Source organism: Penicillium daleae, assembly GCF_028827525.1.
Source record: "Penicillium daleae strain IBT 16125 chromosome Unknown utg000001l_segment0_segment0, whole genome shotgun sequence".
NCBI classification, from domain to species: Eukaryota; Fungi; Ascomycota; class Eurotiomycetes; order Eurotiales; family Aspergillaceae; genus Penicillium; species Penicillium daleae.
The window spans coordinates 2,711,167-2,729,226 of NW_026623149.1; the positions used below are offsets into that span (position 1 = coordinate 2,711,167).

An 18,060-nucleotide genomic window follows, 5' to 3' on the forward strand; every position below is an offset into this window, starting at 1 on the left:
AAAGTAGAAAAACTTGAGACACGGTTATAGAGGGAATGAATAAATAAACAATGAGGATCTAACATAGAGAAGATCGCTGTTGGATGACGGGCTCGTGACGCCTTTATTTTTCCACCAGCCAGCCTGGTAAAGTAGTTATACCGGGCCTGCCGAAGGCGAGACTTCTTGTGTATCGTTGATCTGGTCCACCCGCATGTAATCCCTGATCTTCATTGTGGCACTGCAAGTGGCAAATGGGGGGTAATTGTGGTCCCAGGATTCCTGCAGATCAGCGGAGTCGAGGTGGACGTCGGAAATCACCCAACCTCCCATTGTGTACTATATGGTGGGTCGTCTCAGGCGGCAGTTGGGAATCAGGATCCCAGGCTCGGGCCTATCTTTTTTTTTTGTTAGGCTTGGTCGGGTTTCTAGGACAGACGGGGTGATTCTTTTATCTCCAGAATTCGGGAAATCCTGAAACGGACTCGAACATCATTCATAAGGGTACTCATTACCCATCTATGGACGTGCCCCTGACCACCATCCATCTACCCACGGTTCGGTTTCCTTTGGGCCGTGTAAACAGGATAGCCTGGATGATCTTCAGTAAGGAAAAATAATAGCATACAGGGAGGAGTCACCTACGATGTATAACGGGATAGGTAGATGATGCCTATTACTATTCACTTTCGGGTGTGGATACTCGATCAGGCACTCCATCCGCAACATGACTCGGACCAAGAAGGTCACAATCCATCTAGACGTAGTATCGCAGATCCAGGAAGGAGGGACAAGCTTCCGTACTCTCCGACAGAACCCAAATATGGAGGTACTTCACATGTTTATGACACGAGAACGAATATTACACGATAGATCCCGTCGTGGAGGGCCCGGAATGTCCGGATATTCTCTTGTCGCTCGGGGTGGCTGATGCTTAGAGTATAGAACAGTATCGGGTGCCTCGCAGGGTGACGGTGGACTGCTGAGGCACTGGGCAAGGTATGTTAGAGTTCTATATGAGCCCAAGATAGAGCTAAGGGGATGATAATGAAAATTTTGGTCATGTTATTAGTGACTTCTCTGTCATAAGGTCATGGTTCTCGTTGCGTCATAACCTCCTTATCGTACACAATGCCATCTTCATGGACAGCGCCATCATAACTCCTGCTAATGTAGACGACTCTGACTGTGTCTCTCACACTTCTATTCCGCCGGTTTCTTCGCAAACTCCGGCTTCAATGTCCATCGTCCGCGCCCACCACGGTCTCTATCCAGACGAGCCACAGTCTTCAACATCTCCTGGAACTCGGCCACACGCTGCGGATTGTTACAGTAGTGATTGAATTGATCGACAATCACCTGCGTGAACACCGGGCCGCGGCGAGAAAGCAAAAAGTCCCGGATCAGCGGTAAAAAGTCCTTGCCACGCGGCATCCGGTTGGGAGCCTCCGAGCCCTGTGGAGTAGGGGTACGGGAGCTCGCTGCCGATGCACCAGGGTTGAGATTGGACAGCAGGGTCGAAGATGAAGGGCCTCGAGCGGCCGGCCGTGCTGACGAGCTAGCGCCGCCGAGGTCGGTGCGGCCTCCCATACCGAAGGAGCCAGTCCAGGTAGGCAGGCCGATAGGCGTATTCCGGGCCACTTCTTCAGCGCGTCGCAGCTCGCGCGCAGCTTCGGCGGCCACGCGGCTAGCTTCCGCCTCAATCAGTTTCGGATCAGCACGAATGGTGCGCTTGCCATTGACAATATGGTCATGCTCAAGTGCAGCATGCACGCCGGAGCGGGCGAAGATGCCATGCATGATGCGGTCTTCGGCGGTCTTGGGGTTGTTCTTCGACCCATCCTGGTCGTCGCCCTCGTTGGTAAATTCTTCGATGTTGGCAACGCCTTGGACGGTGCTGATATCTTCACCATCGAGATTCGGGGTCTGCGACTTGGACTTGGTACCCAGGCCACGTTTCTTGGAAGGTGGAGTAGTCGTGTCTTCCTCTTGGTAGGTGACATCTGCATTCTTGAACAGCTTTGTAGTCTCCAGCTCCTTGTCATTCTCTTCTGTCAAGGAGAACAGATCATACAGATCACTCGCCTGGAAGCCCTCGCGCTGTTGGGGGTCACGAGTAATCTTGTTGGTCAAGAATTGCTTAAAGATCTGGCGGTGATAGATCTTTTCTTCAATGGTGCCCTTCATCATAAGGCGGAAGATCGTAACGTCCCGCTTTTGACCGAGGCGCCATGCTCGTTCGCGGGCTTGCATATCCGTCGATGGATTCCAATCAGGATCGTAGATGATGACTCGGTCGGCGCCAGTCAAATTTACGCCGATACCACCCACGCGAGTGGTAAGGAGGAAGACGTGGAGATCGGGATCCTTGTTGAAGTCATCCACCATGGTCTGACGGTCCTTGATCGGAGTATTGCCGTCCATGCGACGAAAGTTAAATCCACCCAACGACACAATAAACTTCTGAATGATGTCCAGCATCTGTCGAGTCTGGGCAAACAGCAAGGTCTTGTGTCCCGTGTCCTTCCACACCTCCAAAAGTCCCTTCAAGACCTGCATCTTGCCTGAACGGTCACTGTTGCCGTAGTCAGGCTCATGAGCCCGTAGCTGGCGATCTACCAAGTCTGGGTGGTTGCAGATCTTTCGAAGAATATCAATGCCGAACAAAGAATTCCTTCTTCCACGGATGATAGAAGCCATGTCATCGGAGCCAAGGAATCGCTTGTAGACATTGCGCTGCTCCCGGGTCAGCTTGCAGAAAATGACCTGTTCGGTCTTCTGGGGAAGGTCGGACGTGACATCCGCCTTGTACCGCTGAAGAAGGTATGGACTGATGGCATCCTTCAAGGTCGCTGCACACTTTGCGGCAGTTTGGACCTGCAAATTGGTGGCCGACGCGTATCCCCCTTGGCGAATGGGAATTTCAAATTGACTTTTGAAGGTGACCAGAGTGCCGAGACGCATGGGGAAGACAAAGTCGAAGAGCGACCACAGATCAGTCAGACTGTTCTGCATAGGAGTTCCCGACAAGATAATGCGGTGAGGAGTCCGCAGCTCCTTGCAACTAAAGGTGATGCCAGCATCCGGGTTGCGGATCTTATGGCCTTCATCCAAAATGGCACACCCCCATTCGACATCGACGAGAGCATCCGCATATGACTGCAGACCGGAGTAAGTGGTCACCAGGACATGTCCTTCCTCCACGACACGCTTGATGATCTTCTTTGCGGCCTTTTGGCCAGCAGACAAGTGTCGAGAGTGCGAGCTACCCATCAACTCTGACGTCAGGGCCATCTCACGACTGCTTTCCCTTCCCACATTCATCATGCCACTGCCAGAAGAGTGCAGGATCGAAACTCGAAAGGGAGGCCACCAACGGTGGAACTCGTTGACCCATTGTTTCATGAGAGTCGCAGGGCATACAACGATCGCCGGCTTGGTGTACATGTTGCTGTGGTGCAACGATGCAAGGTAGGCGATGGCCTGAATCGTCTTGCCGAGTCCCATCTCGTCGCCAATGATCCCACCAACCGACTGCTGATGCAGCTCCCAGAGCCACTGAACGCCGGTTCGCTGGTAGGAAAAGAGGTATTTGCCGATATCACCCGGCACGTAGAGGCCATTCTGGAGGTCCAAGTCTGGCTCTGTGGGATGCGGCTTCAGCCACTCATCCTCGGCCTCGGCCTCGCCCTCTTCCTCCTTGATGGGTGTACCCTGGGCACGCTTGCGAGCGGCACTGCGTCGACTGATCCAGTTCTGAAGGCGGGTCTGGTAGATCTTCTCGTTGCCATCGTCAACACCGCTGAGGTCCTCGAGCTCAGACTCTGCCTTGCCCTGCTTGCGCTTTCGTGTCGTCAGCTCGGCTACGGTGTCTGGCATGAACTCTTCATCCTCGGATGACACGCTGCCCTCCGAGGCGACGTAACTAGCCTCGGAGTCGACTTCGGGCGAGGTGGGCGAGCGAGCCCGCGCAGCTTTCGGACTCTTCTTTGCAGAAGGGCTTTCCAGCTTCCTCCGCTTGCTGCCGCGGCTCTCTGCACTCTCACTGGTTTCGTCAAAGTCGAGCTCCGGGCGGAGAAGGTTTCGGTGAGAGGCGGCCGGGTCGTGGCGAGCTTTCTCGCGCTCTTCCTCCTCTTGCTGCTGGTCTTCGGCGTCGACGAGGGCATCCTGGAGAGTTGACAGGGAGCCATCTGGGCCGGCCTGGCTCATGAGCTCGAACGGAGTGATCTTTCCCGTTCGCAGGAGGTAGTCCCGCCGGGACTCGTTCGGCAGCCGGCCGGGGCCATGACTGCCCTCTGCCTTCTCCTGGGCCTCCCGTCGATCATCGATCCGTTTCTGGATGTCCTTGATGTCGTTGACCAGTCCCGATCGGCGGGCCTCGAGGTTTCGGAGTTCATTCTCGACCCGGTGGCGGCTGACGGCTCCGACGTGCTTGGCCAGGCGGTCTTTGGCCTGTCGAATCTGCCGATCGACCTTGCTGAGATGAAAATCAGCACGCTTAATCTCACATAGAGCAGCAAACAGACATGACGAGAGCTTACTCTTTGTCGTTCAGCGCCTTCTCCAGTCTCTTCGTATCGTTTTCCTCGGCCTTTTCAGCGAGGAACTTATCGGCCTATCCAAGTGTAAGTGAGGCTGAGACTCAATATGACTTGAGAGCTGGTGTCAATCTACCTGACGAGTGATATCCCGTTCGAGGTCGTCCTGGTTGCGCACGTCTGCATTCAGTTCCTGCAGACGGCTTGCCTCCGAGGCAGCGTTGGTGGAATTTGGCGAGGCCATCTTGCGAGTGGGAGGTCTTGAGGGAAGGGAGGAAAGAGAATGGATTGGGGTCAGTTAAATGAGAGTGACGAGGTAGGCAATCAAGTCGGGGCCCAGGCAAACATGGTGACTACCTCGAGCATGAGGCGTGTGAAATATGGGCAATCGCAGCCTTGACAATTCGTTATCGCGATGAGGCAACAACCGGCAGATTCGGCTGACCGCCTGCAGGAGCCGCACGCCGAGGGTCCGCGGTTCTCTGCGTTCTTCAGGGTCGAATCCCACAGACGGCATTTTGAATTTTCCCTCATGCGCACTTCCTATCGCGTATTGCCAGGTACTAATACCATATAAATCGGTATCTAGAGCTACCCGTGGATTTAAACCCATGATTAAGATGACTTGATCATATCAAGTTATTAACTAATTAAAGATCAGGTGACGTATTGGCAGAGGGTGACTGAGCGACTAAGATAGAGTCAGGTAGCAACCTTACTATATAAATAATATCAGCAACTACCACACCTTTTTGAGGAAGAGGATACTCTCAGACGAGCATCCACCTATGTTGTTGGTCCAATATCATAAGAAAGACCTTTGGCACTACCCCAGATTGGGCCTCGACTATCCTCCACTCGGAGATATCTACAGTGGGGTTCCTTGCCTCCCCTATGTCATCAGTCAAGATTTGAAAATTAAGTTGAGGAATTTGCCTAAGCCGTCTAGAAAGATTGCATAATGAAAGACAGTCAAAGCATATTTAGCTGGGCCTTTTTCCACGGTCTCTAGGTGACTTTGACTATTTGAACGGCCACTGTCCATCATGCAAGCCGGAGCATAAGGCATCAGGTATGACCTACCTATATCTATACTGTATCGGTCTACCGACAGTTTATCAGTAATTGACCAATTCTGCGTGTCCTCCCTGCACTCGCCACAAAAGGAAATCTGCCAGCCGCCTGACGTAGAGGTCGGATTGACAGTTGAGCTCCAGTAGAGGGATCAGGCATTCACAGCCCTGACCCGGTTGGGTATGCAATGACGCGACGATCGTGGACCACACGTCGCCAAGGAGACGATCATCCGGCCAGAAGGAGGCCGCTCCAAGTGGTGAGATCACCGAGTCCGGAGTGCTTCGACCAATTAGTAGTTACTATAAATGGAAGCTGTATACTCTCGGCCCTGAAGTCTAGGGTCATTTCTCGTGCATCTGGGAAATGTCCGATAGTTCGATAGATATAGTAACACCAACCTAGATGAGACCATTCGATCCGTTGATCCCAGTGGATTTCCATCGTAGTAGTATTCTTATTGCCATGCTCAATCTCCTATACTCTACACAAACCCCCAGCCTCTTTTGAATCGCACAGATCACATTGTACAATAGCAACGGCCTCATTGGCCGAGTGACGAACCAAAGTTTCTTCTGTACAGCATATTCTCAGGTTGGGTAGCGCTGGTATATCCCTCCTCCTTGGAAAGTGTTGTTAGTGTGTCGATCGTCGCCCATCCCTCAGGGCAAAGTTCAACCCGCTTCGATGATTATTCCTCTCCCCTCTTCTCCCTCGTCTCCAACCCTCATTCCTTCTCTTCCTCCTCTCCGACGGCGACCAATCTAAGACTCCCGTGGATGTAGACTTCTTCATCCTCGTGTGCTTAGATTCCCGTCTCGCCCCCCTTCTCCGGTTGCACATCTCTCTCTTCCCGCCATCTCTGGCCCCCTTCGTCACTGCGTGGACTACATCGGTGGCATCTCCATCGCCCTTTGCGACCGCCCACCCCCAGGAAAACGCCCTTCCCGAACGTCAACTGGTCTTCCCCCCCCACTACTACCGACTACACCAACAGAATTCACCTTTTGCCTAGATGATGCAGTATCGCACAAGTCTCTACTAGTCGTCTTTTCGCCCATCTCCTCGTCAATCCTTCGAATTGCCGCAGCTTTCTTTCCCTAACCCGTCCAACTTCCTCCTCCTCCCCCTCTCTCCCCTTCAGCGGCCGCGCTTCTCGCGTGTGTTGTCCTCCCCACCCGCTGGAAGCCCACGCACGACCCCCCCAAGATCGCAAGTGCGCAGTGTGCACGGTGGACCGGTGCTGGTGACGAAGCTCAATTCTCATCTTCGTTTCTTTTTCGATCTCCGGGCTACCTGCTCCGTCTCGACAGGTTTCGACGATGGATCCTTCTGGTTGGCAACCTTACCAGGATCCCCTGATGGGGCAGCCGGCGCAGTTCAATAGTGGGTTGGCGTCTCATCCCCAGCAGCAGCTGGGCACCAAGTACGGTCAGCCGCCAGCCCAGACACAGCCGCCCGTCGGATACACATACGAGACCTTCCAAACTCCCAGCACCTCCTCGAAGCCTTCCTCTGCCCACCCCAGCTCCAAGCCCGTCTCCATGGCGTCGTCTCCAACTGCCACGCCACGTAGTCGGGATTATGTCACCGATGCGGATACCACCATGGAGGATGCGGATCCATACAATCGGGCCAAGTACCCATCAAGGCCGACTCATCACAATCGCGCCTCGTCTCAATTCCTCAATCAGGCCGAGGAGTCGTCGGCAGCTCGCAGATATTCTCCGATGAATGTTCTGTCGCCGCCGATGTCATACCCTCCCAGCCCCGGGAAACCTCAAGGCTCGTTCGGTTCCTCTCCTGCGGCCCCGGGACAGACTCGACGGTCGCCCACGAGAGCCGCAGACTACGCTTCCTCTCCTCAGGGTTACCAATCACCCCAATGTGAGCCACTTCTATTGCCAATGCGATCGCGGTCATGTCAGACTGTCTCGAATGAGTTTGCTAATGCACCTGCTTGTCTTGCCGCAGCGTCCAACCGCCCTCCGCGTCTTCCCCCTCTTCAGTCAGCCGACCTCAGCCCGGACCAGTACTATCCGCCCTCCGCTTCCACACACATGAGTCCGACGTTTGGACCAGGAACACGGTCACCGCGATCGGGATCTATGCCGTTGCAAGTCCCAGGCCGTGGTCCAGTCCCCAAATTCCAGAAGATTAAGTCAGTTCAGGAGTTGCATCCGCGGATCCACGCCCAGCCCGCATATCGACGTGCCAATCCCGAGGGTGGCTTCATCAGCGTAAGGATTCCTTGATTGTTTCCCCTTCGATCTCTACTGAACACCCGTCATCCGCAGCCCCTCCAAGCGCTGACGACCCACCTTCCGTCGACGTATCGCATCTGCAACCCGAACTTCAACTACGAGTCCTCGAGAAACCCGCGTCGCGTGTTGACCAAACCAAGCAAGGGTGTGAAGAATGATGGCTATGATAACGAGGATAGCGATTATATTCTCTATGTCAATGACATCTTGGGTAGTGAGGAGGCCGGTCACAAGTATGTTCCTGGAGACGTCGCAGCGTATTTCCTGCTTGCCTGTTCTAACACTTTTATCCCTCTTGTAGAAACCGGTATCTCATTCTCGATGTGTTGGGCCAGGGTACTTTTGGTCAGGTGGTGAAGTGCCAGAATCTGAAGACGCAAGAAGTTGTGGCTGTCAAGGTGATCAAGAACAAGACGGCGTATTTCAATCAGAGCATGATGGAAGTCTCTGTGTTGGATCTGGTATGCATTACACGTTCCTTACCACCCTGGCCTGGACAACTACTCACCAATTTCCCCTACCCTACAGCTGAACAGCAAATACGATAAGAACGATGACCATCACCTGCTCCGCCTGAAGGATACCTTTATCCATCGTCAACATCTGTGCCTTGCCTTCGAACTTCTCAGCGTCAACTTATATGAGCTGATCAAGCAGAATCAATTCCGAGGCCTAAGCACTACACTCGTCCGTGTTTTCGCGCAACAGCTTTTGAATGCGTTGAGTCTTTTGAACAAGGCTCATCTGATTCATTGCGACTTGAAACCGGAGAATATTCTTTTGAAAAAGTCAGTATATTCAGGACGTTTCGAATTCTTTTAGAGAACCTGTTGCTGACTCGCATCTCTTCATAGTCTTGAGAGCCCAATCATCAAGGTTATCGATTTTGGCTCTGCATGCGATGAACGCCAAACGGTATACACCTACATTCAATCACGCTTCTATCGCTCACCAGAAGTGTTGCTTGGTTTGCCGTATGTTATGAAAATTTATATACCGTCGAGAATTCCTCTGACCTGTGTCTAGATACTCATCCGCGATCGACATGTGGTCCCTGGGATGTATCGTTGTCGAACTTTTCCTAGGGTTGCCTCTGTTCCCCGGCTCTTCTGAATACAATCAGGTTTGCCGTATCGTCGAAATGCTGGGTCTTCCACCAACATGGATGTTGGAGATGGGCAAGCAATCGGGCGAGTTTTTCGAGAAGACTCAGGATGAGTATGGCCGTAAGACATATCGCCTGAAGAGCCTAGAGCAGTATTCGAGGGAGCACAACACCAAGGAGCAACCCAGCAAGAAATACTTCTCCGCATCCACCTTGGAGGAGATCATTCGCAGCTACCCCATGCCGAGAAAGAACATGAAACAAGCCGAGATTGAACGAGGTAAGACCGAGTCCAAAACTGAGGGTTGTGGAATCTCTCATCTAATCACCTTCGCTTTGCAGAACTCAACAACCGGGTGGCATTCATCGACTTTGTCCGCGGCCTGCTGACGATCAACCCGCTCGAGCGATGGTCGCCCCAGCAAGCCAAATTGCACCCGTTCATTACCCAGCAAAAGTTCACTGGTCCTTTCATGCCGCCCATGAACTTGAAATACTCGGCCCCCAATAAGACCGTTGCCCCTGGTGTTCAGCAGCAACAGCAGGCTGAAGCTGCCAGCAAGCAGAGGGCCGCCCAAGCTGCCCATGCCCAGTCAGCATATAATATGCAGATGAATCAGTACCACACCCCTCCTGCCCACACTGCACAGGCTCCGCCCATGTATAATGGCATGTACCAGCAGGGTGCCCCGCCCCCGTACCCGACACAACCACCAGGCTATGGCCATCAGATGGGTCTTGTCCAAGGCCAGGTGCCTCAGCAAGCCCAGTATGCACCTTCACAGAGCCTCTATGCTCAGGCAACAACACGAGCCGGTCGTCAACGTGCATCGACGATGGACCCTCAGGGAGGCGGTGTTCCCACCACGATCCAGCGCGTGGCCAGCCATTTGGATCCCAACGCGCCGATTCGGTTGCAGCCCAGCCCGGCGTACTACCCGCCTCCGCCTGATGGCTACGTGGATCCTAATAACGCGAACCAGCGGCGCCGTGGAAGCCGTGCTGCTGCTGGACAAGGCAACCAACGAAACCGGGACTTTATCCGTACTCTTGAGGATGGTGTCCTGGGCGATGGCTATATGAGTCAAAACCAGTGGCACTAGAGGAGGCATAAGAATAGTACCCGGAGTGGGGCACATTCCACGAACGAGTGCCTTGCCTCTACGGTGCTTTGGTATTCTGGTTTTTTCTGGTGATGGCTTCGCTGCAGTCGAGCACCGTCACGCCTTGCGCGTGTGTCTCTTCTCGAAGATTGTTCCGTCATTGTCTCGCACTGCCTGGTTGATATCTGGAACTCTGCTCAGCCTGCCTGCTTTCTCCTCCCCTCTCAACCCCCCTGCCATCCAACTGATGTGCGCTTCCGCTTAGCTGAGTTCTCGATGCCTTGGCATGAGTCATATCACGTCTGGTTAGGCAGTCAACTTATAGCCCGCCGGGGCCGTCTGGTACCAGGCTCCGGATTGATCTGGGCTGGTTTGCACATAGGCCACTGTGGTTGAGAGGGTAAAAATTCCGATGCATGCTCTTCGTAGCTTCGTGTCGCAAAACTCCCGCGGTTACTCACCGATAAGTGTGAGTGTACGCTGACGGCTGGAAGGCGGCTGTCTCCTTATACGAGGCTTCATGTTCTTGTATTGCCTCTCTCCCTCTGCGTCTTCTTTCTTCTAGCTACTCTGTGCTCTTTTTACCCATGCCCTTTTTTGCAAGTGATGTCTCATTTTTCTTTTCTTGCCTGTCCCGAGGTGTCGCTATTCTATATAAGCGGCTGCTGTGTCATGAGATTTTCTTTACCTTTTTCTTCATGTCTCTTGTTTTCTTTCGGCATAGCCTGGAGTATGAAAGAACGATATCATCCCCGTTGCTTGTCTAAGTAAATCTTGATTCACCATATTTTTGACTTCGCATTAGGAGAAATTCTTGAGATCCATTTGCTTTCTTCTGCGTGCGTTCCTTGTTGTATGTTGGATACATTTGTTTGTTGCTTGGTCGCTAGGGTGGCGGTACCTTGATGGGACTTGCCTCGTTCCGGAGCGAATTGCCGGATTGCTGCGCGTGAGTCATATGAGCAGAGTGTGAAATTAGTAGATAGTTATGAAATCCCACGGACCTCGAAATGAGTCAAAAACAATATGCATGGATGAGTGAGATGTTTCGAGTCGATCAGACTAGTATTTCCATATACAAAGCAACGCGTCAAAGAGATGTGATGGCGCTAGTCCGAATCGGGTTTAGTCAGCCCCTCGCTTAAATTTCGTGTGTGGCTCTCGCCCGCCATTCAACTCCAACTTTTGAGAAGGGACAACCTGCCTTGCAGCACCGGATTCAACTCATCCGCAACCATGTCTCGATTCTTCTACCGCGGTGGTAGCGACAGCGAGTCCAGCTCCTCGGACGAGGAGGAGGATGTTTACGAGCGATCCGAGGAGGAAGAGGAGAGCGACGAGGAGTCCTCCGAGCAGTCCGAGTCCGGTTCTGAAGAGTCCGAGTCTGACGACGAGGCCATCGCCAAGGGTGGTGCCGCCGCTTTCTTGAAGGATGAGTCCGAGAGCGAGGAGGAGGAGGAAGAAGAAAAAGTGACGGTCGTGAAGAGTGCCAAGGACAAGCGACTGGAGGGTCTGGAGAACACTATCAAGTTGATTGAGAATGCCGAGAAGATCAACGACTGGTCTGTCATCTCGACTGGTGAGTCGTGTCCCTTTGAATTTTCTTCGACGTCGTTTGGCGGATACCTGCGGAGTTGGACGATGGAGCGGGGGAAATGCAGATATTACGGGAATTACTGGATATAAGGCAAATGTGGATGAAGAAAGAATTCGCGCTGACCATGCGACACTACAGAGTTCGACAACCTGAACCGCCAGATCCTTAAGATCACCCAGTCTGGCTCCGTCCCCAAGATTTACATCCAGGCCGTCGCCGATCTCGAGGACTTCGTCAATGAGTCCGTCAGCAAGCAGAAGGCCGCGAGCAAGAAGATGAACGCCAGCCAACAGAAGGGATTCAATGCCGTCAAGCAGCGTATCAAGAAGAACAACAAGGATTATGCCGCCCAGATCGAGAAGTACCGCGCCGACAAGGACCAGTACATGGAGAGTGACGAGGAGGCTGAGAAACCCCTGCCCGCCGCCCCCAAGCCCACCAAGGTCGAGAAGATCGAGAACTTCGCTGCGGCTGCCGCCGCCGCCGCCGCCGAGGACGACGACTTCACCACTGTTGGCCGTGGTGGCAAGACCCTGCAGTACACCCCCGAGAGCATTCTCAAGCACCTCCGTGTCATTGTCGAGTCCCGAGGAAAGAAGAACACCGACCGCCTCGACCAGATCCGGACCATGGAGAAGCTCCTGGCCGTTGCGACTACTCCCTACCAGCGTATCCGTGTTTATATGACCCTCATCTCCACCCGCTTCGACCTTACCTCCTCCTCCGCCAACTACATGAGCCCCGAGCAATGGAAGTCTGCCGACAAGGAGTTCGGCTCCCTGCTGTCTGTCCTGGAGGAGCACCGCAACTTGGTTGTTAGCGAGGGTGCTGATGAGTGGGAGGATGACGAGAAGCAACCCCAGATTGCCGAGGGCGAGACTTTCTACATTCCCGGCAGCATTGTCTCATACATCGAGCGTCTGGATGACGAGCTCACCCGCTCGCTCCAGCAAATCGACCCCCACACTGCCGAGTACATCGAGCGTCTGAGCGACGAGCAGCAGCTGTACAACAACGTTGTTCGTGCTCAGATCTACGTTGAGAGCCTGAATGCTGGCGAGAAGAACGATACTCGGCAAGATAGCGTCAACCGGGTGATCATCCGCCGTCTGGAGCACGTCTACTTCAAGCCCTCCCAGGTTGTTTCCATCCTCGAGGATGCCACATGGAAGGCTCTGCCCGAGAAGCTCGACTCCGCCGTCACCTCCCGCAAGAACGTTGGCGACGTCAACACCCTCATCCAGACCCTCTGCCACTACCTATTCCAGAACAGCGACGGCATCATCCGTGCTCGTTCCATGCTGTGCCAAATCTACTTCCTGGCTCTGCATGACCAGTACTACCGCTCTCGTGATCTGATGCTCATGTCCCACTTGACCGAGAACATCTCCAACTTCGACGTCAGCACCCAGATCCTCTTCAACCGCACCCTTGTTCAGATCGGTCTGTGCGCTTTCCGTGCTGGTCTCATCTACGAGGCCCAGAACACCCTCGGTGACATCTGCGGCTCCGGCCGGCAAAAGGAGCTGCTGGCTCAGGGTATCATCCTCCAGCGCTACTCCACTGTCTCCCCCGAGCAGGAGCGACTTGAGCGCCAGCGTCAGCTGCCCTTCCACATGCACATCAACCTCGAGCTGCTCGAGTGCATCTACCTCACCTCCAGCATGTTCCTTGAGGTTCCCCTCATGGCACAGACCTCGTCCTCCCCCGAGCTGCGCCGCCGCATGATCTCCAAGACTTTCCGCCGCATGCTCGACTACAACGAGCGCCAGGTGTTCACTGGTCCTCCCGAGAACACCCGTGATGGCGTTATCATGTCGGCCAAGTTCCTCGCTGGCGGCGACTGGAAGAAGGCTGCCTCCATGCTGTCCTCCATCAAGATCTGGGACCTCATGCCACAGCCCGAGAAGGTCAAGGAGATGCTCGCTGCTCAGACGCAAGAAGAGGGTCTGCGCACCTACCTGTTTACCTACGCTCCCTTCTACGACAGCCTCTCCATCTCCTCGCTGGCCGACATGTTCGAGCTGCCCATCAAGAAGATCACGGCTATCATCAGCCGCATGATCTCTCACGAGGAGCTCGCTGCTGCCCTCGACCAGGTCAATGACGCCATTATCTTCCGCAAGGGCGTCGAGCTCTCCCGCCTGCAGTCTCAGATCGTCACCCTCGCCGACAAGTCCATGGGCCTGCTCGAGTCCAACGAGAAGACCCTCGAGCAGCGCACCCAGGGCATGGCCAATGCCTTCCAGCGCGAGCAGGGCCCCGGTGCCCGTGGTGGACGTGGTGGTCGCGGCGGCGGCCAGGGCCGTGGCGGTGCCCGGTTCCCCGGTGGTCAGCAGGGTCGGAGACCCGGTGGCCAGCAGTTCGGCGGCGGTGCATTGGGTGGTGCAATCAAGGCTTAAACGGGATTATTTTTGTTTTTCCTTTTTGATTTAATGGCATGCCTTGGTTTCTTCATCTCCTTTTTTTAACACCCCTCTTCCTCCCTCTTTTTTTTTTTATCTGTCATGGTCTCCTTTTTTTTTCTGTTCGCACTCCCTCTCTCTCTCTATCATCCCGCCCCCTTTCTCATGCCGTTTCTGATCGCGAGTGAAATACGCTCGTGGCTATCCCATGATCCAAAATGAATGAATATAAATGGTTAGAAAGTTAGTTGTTGGCTCTTATGCGTAGGGATATGTGTATTATGTGTTTCTATGACGAATATGCTTCGTGACGGGGGCCCTCAAGGATTCAGGGTGGGGTCTTACGTTTGTGTATGAATTCGGGTTCCTTAAGGCGAGGACATGGCCCTAAACCTGTTCCTGGTCCCGTATACGTCTTCTCCGCAGGAGACTAACAACTTGTCGTTCACTGAATGCTTAGGATGTACGAATGACCATTGTCATTGTCATATCTTGTCTTGCAGAAGGGAAATCTTATATCCACTGTTGTAGTCACGCCCAAAATCTCAGAAAAGACTGCTCAGTATGGCGGTATCTTAGCGGGAATCGCCAACTGATCTAAGGAAGACTGGATATCATTACTTATCATCATGATTAATAGAGTCTCGAGAGTTACGGGGAAGTAATCCGTAGAGTAGCTAGCAGCCGAGTTGCTCAAACACGTCCATTAAAGAAAATAGGGCTATCACTTCCTAGTTATAAGGAAGTAAACCAGCCAGTTCGTATACAGAAGAGGGAAGAGGTTCATGGCGGTCATCACGTCGTCCAGCAAACCAAGTCAAAGCCAGCCAACCTGACTCCCTAGGGATAGTTTACCCTTGAATATGAAGAAGACCACCAAGGCAAGTCACAATTTTGCTTCCGGCTCACGCCCCCACAACGCCCCATCTTCCCATGAAACCGAAAGCGAAGCAAATTCTGCGGCAACGAGATCCAGATGCAGGTCTCACACCTCCTCAATCACCATGACACGCTCCACAATCCAATCGACCAAAGCCTGACCCTCTAATTTCCACCGTCCCTCCGCCCACACATCACTCACCCAGTAAGCCCACGGCTTCCCTGTCAGACGTAGATCCCACAGGGTACTGGCCGCGCCACGGCCGGTAGCATGGCCCTCAGCACCGGCCGATAGGTCATAGTTGACGCTGTGCGATCCAACTGCCGACGCTGAACTATTGGGGCCAGAAGGTCCTTGACGAAGATACCATTCTCGCTCGGCTTTCTCGCCTGCGCGCCGGGCAACGGCTTCTTCGTCTTCGGCCTGGTAGAGATCACATTTGCTGCACTCGGTGCAGTGGGATCCAGGATTGATGCGGAAATGCTCGCAGAAGTGCTTGTAACCTTCGGGCTCTTCGAATTCGTCGTCCTCGGATTCGGGCTCTGGCTCGTCTTCGAATGGAATGTCCTCGCCTGGACCATCGTAAGCGTCCAGGTCCCGGGGCCGGGGCCGGTCGAATCCACGCCGGGCTCGGGCGGGTTGAATGCGTGGACCAAGTGCCTTCCGGCACAGGTAGCACATAGAGTACCCGCAGACGCAGGTCAGCTTGTTACAGCCTGAGGACTTGACGAATGAGAGACCGCAGCGCGGACAGGTGCGCTTGACTGCTGCCGTTCGTGCAGCTTCGACGGTGGCTCGGAGGTCGAGCAGAAGTGGCTCATGGCAGATGTGCGGATCACGCCATGGCTTTTGGCAGGTTATGCAGCTCACACGCTGACAGGATGGATTGGAACATGTGAACCGTTTAAGGCGGATCTTGAGGCAAAGGTGTCGGATCGCGTTTTGGAAGATAGTGGTGACGAAGGACGGGTCCACAAGAAGGAATATTAGGAAAGGAATCACAAGTAAAGGAACAAGGTCAAGAAGGAAGAGCGTCATTAGAATAGAGGGAATGAGACCACCGTCCCGGCGGACCTGCCAGCGGATACCTCGAGAAGAGGGATGATAGACCGGATCAGCTTCGGCGTAGGAGCAGAATGGACACCGGATGAGTTTCATTTGAGACTTGAGCAGTGTTTCCGAGGCCAATCGGTCCTCGAATTTGCGGTACATCTCCAAGCCAGCAGTGTCGAGGAGGATAGACTGTTTAACAATTTGCGGATGCAGACAGCCATCACATGCGCCGACGGCCAACGGAGCGAGACATTTTAATGTTGAGCGTTCCAAGTCCACAGACTTGCCCCAGCCCTGGCCGAACAACGCCTCATAGATTGTCCGCTGGATGCAATGGTAGCAGATAACATGCGCATTGGCCGAGCAGGTCGCAATCTGCTCAAAGGTGACGTCCGCAAAGCAGCACTCGCACTCATACAAAGCATCAACCGCCTTCGCCTCCTTCTCGTTCAATTCCAAGGCAAGCCGGAAATCGTCAGCCTCCTGGTTTTCACGCCGTTGGTCTAGCAGCGGCGCCAGGATTATCGCATGAAGTTCGGCATCCAGCTCGGCTGACCCGGTCTCTTTCAACCGGGGCACAAGCTCGCCATCCATGCGACGTTGCCACGTCATAAGGGGATGATCATCTCGGTCCTTCTTGCGACGGAACGGCAAGATACTATTGAACGTCGCTCGCCACGTGCGGCGCGAGAGATCTCGCAACGTAGGACGCGCGCGCCAATAACTGAAATTCACCTCGGCTAGTACGGCATCAACGGTGCTCTTGCTCAGACTGCTGAATTCCTTCGCCAGAATCAACTGCACCGCCGCTTTGTACCCTTCTGACCGGAAGCGCTCCTCAACCGGGACTAGGTTCTCATCCACGGGGCCAGGGGGTCCTACTTGCACATTGAGACTCTGTTCATCCGGTGTACCTTGAGTCTCAGGTATATTCCACCGGCCCTCAACCCATTTCTCCTTATGTCGCAGCAACTGCTCGACGCAGACTTGTAGCCGGCTCTCACCGTCAAAGCGCACCAGTAACTCGCGGAAAACCTCGATGCGCACGTCCGGAAATGTGCCCGCTAGTGTTTCCAGCGCGGCATTCAGCTCGTCCTGCTCGCGCAGCTGCTCCTCCACCTGATGGAGAGGTACCTGCACGGAGCGGGAGCGCGATGTACTACTACCAAAAGGGTTATTCCGGAGAGCCTCGCTGAGGGTGAGGGAGTGGCTGTTCGGAGATGGTGAGGTTGCGGAGCTAGAACTGCCCAGGCCGGAGGTTTTCCAGACATTTCGACTGGACGAGGAGCTGGTTGAGGAGGCCGAGCCGCGGTGTCGGTTGGCTTGCGGCGTGTCATCAGCGGGGCGTGGGGGGAAGTGGAGGATCTGGAGAAGCTGGGGACAGGCAGCGAGAGCACCATGTTGGGTGTGTGGAGGGCGCTGCTACATCGTCGGACTGCGAGAGAGTATGTCGGATGACAATTTCACTTTCAGGGGGCGTGAAGAAGAATCAGATGAGATGTTTGGTGGCCTGATAGGAGTGGAAGTGAAGAATGAAGGATCGCGAGTTCCGGTTTACATAAGACGGGCCGGATTTCAGTTGTTGCCTACTTTTTGAGGAGAATCGAGGAAGTCCACCTTTGAGAAAGTCTCGATCGCATTCCGTGTGACGCTGGCATGCTAATAACATCCTAGAATCTATTTAATCGCTAGCTCTCTGGGTTATCGGGCAAATTGATTCGCGTGGGGTCATCTAGTCATTCCCTAGTGGTTTCTCCTTGCGCCTGTGCCCCGTCCACAACCTCTGCCAAGATAATATCTCCCTGGGGATAGTTGAAGCATGCGAGAGTGTGATTGATGCAGTGTGAATTCTCCGACAGAACTACTGTACGTAGGTTAAGCCCAGAAAATCAAGAAAAAGCAAAATAGGTTGAGGTTCATTCAATATTTCAGTTCCAAGTCAAGGTGCCATTTGATGAGCGGATACAGATCATAGAAAAAAAAAGAAACATAAGAAGAGGCTATGTATATACAAACAAGAAGCTACATTCTGACTGGAGTATTCCCAGCTCGCACGCCATGG

The 18,060-nt window shown here is 53.8% G+C and overlaps 4 protein-coding genes across 4 annotated transcripts; 2 read left to right on the top strand and 2 right to left on the bottom strand.

Moving 5' to 3' along the window:
* Nucleotides 1-1,182: 1,182 nt before the first annotated feature.
* On the bottom strand, nt 1,183-4,761 carry N7458_000876 (DNA-dependent ATPase RAD26; the record flags this gene model as incomplete). Its single annotated transcript, XM_056904270.1, has 3 exons — nt 1,183-4,456; nt 4,521-4,594; nt 4,654-4,761. 3 exons carry the CDS (start codon nt 4,759-4,761, stop codon nt 1,183-1,185), a joined length of 3,456 nt encoding a protein of 1,151 aa, XP_056772037.1.
* A 2,152-nt stretch (nt 4,762-6,913) lies between these two features.
* Nucleotides 6,914-10,063, top strand: N7458_000877 (putative protein kinase Yak1; the record flags this gene model as incomplete). Its single annotated transcript, XM_056904271.1, has 8 exons — nt 6,914-7,478; nt 7,566-7,831; nt 7,889-8,088; nt 8,157-8,316; nt 8,384-8,643; nt 8,710-8,829; nt 8,882-9,240; nt 9,303-10,063. The coding sequence occupies 8 exons, from the start codon at nt 6,914-6,916 to the stop codon at nt 10,061-10,063; spliced, it is 2,691 nt and encodes an 896-aa protein (XP_056772038.1).
* A 1,236-nt stretch (nt 10,064-11,299) lies between these two features.
* Nucleotides 11,300-14,062, top strand: nip1 (translation initiation factor eIF3 core subunit c; the record flags this gene model as incomplete). Its single annotated transcript, XM_056904272.1, has 2 exons — nt 11,300-11,642; nt 11,799-14,062. The coding sequence occupies 2 exons, from the start codon at nt 11,300-11,302 to the stop codon at nt 14,060-14,062; spliced, it is 2,607 nt and encodes an 868-aa protein (XP_056772039.1).
* A 988-nt stretch (nt 14,063-15,050) lies between these two features.
* Nucleotides 15,051-17,398, bottom strand: N7458_000879 (E3 ubiquitin-protein ligase; the record flags this gene model as incomplete). The annotated part of the gene is made up of 2 exons (XM_056904273.1): nt 15,051-17,208; nt 17,268-17,398. 2 exons carry the CDS (start codon nt 17,396-17,398, stop codon nt 15,051-15,053), a joined length of 2,289 nt encoding a protein of 762 aa, XP_056772040.1.
* Between the last annotated feature and the right edge of the window lie 662 nt (nt 17,399-18,060).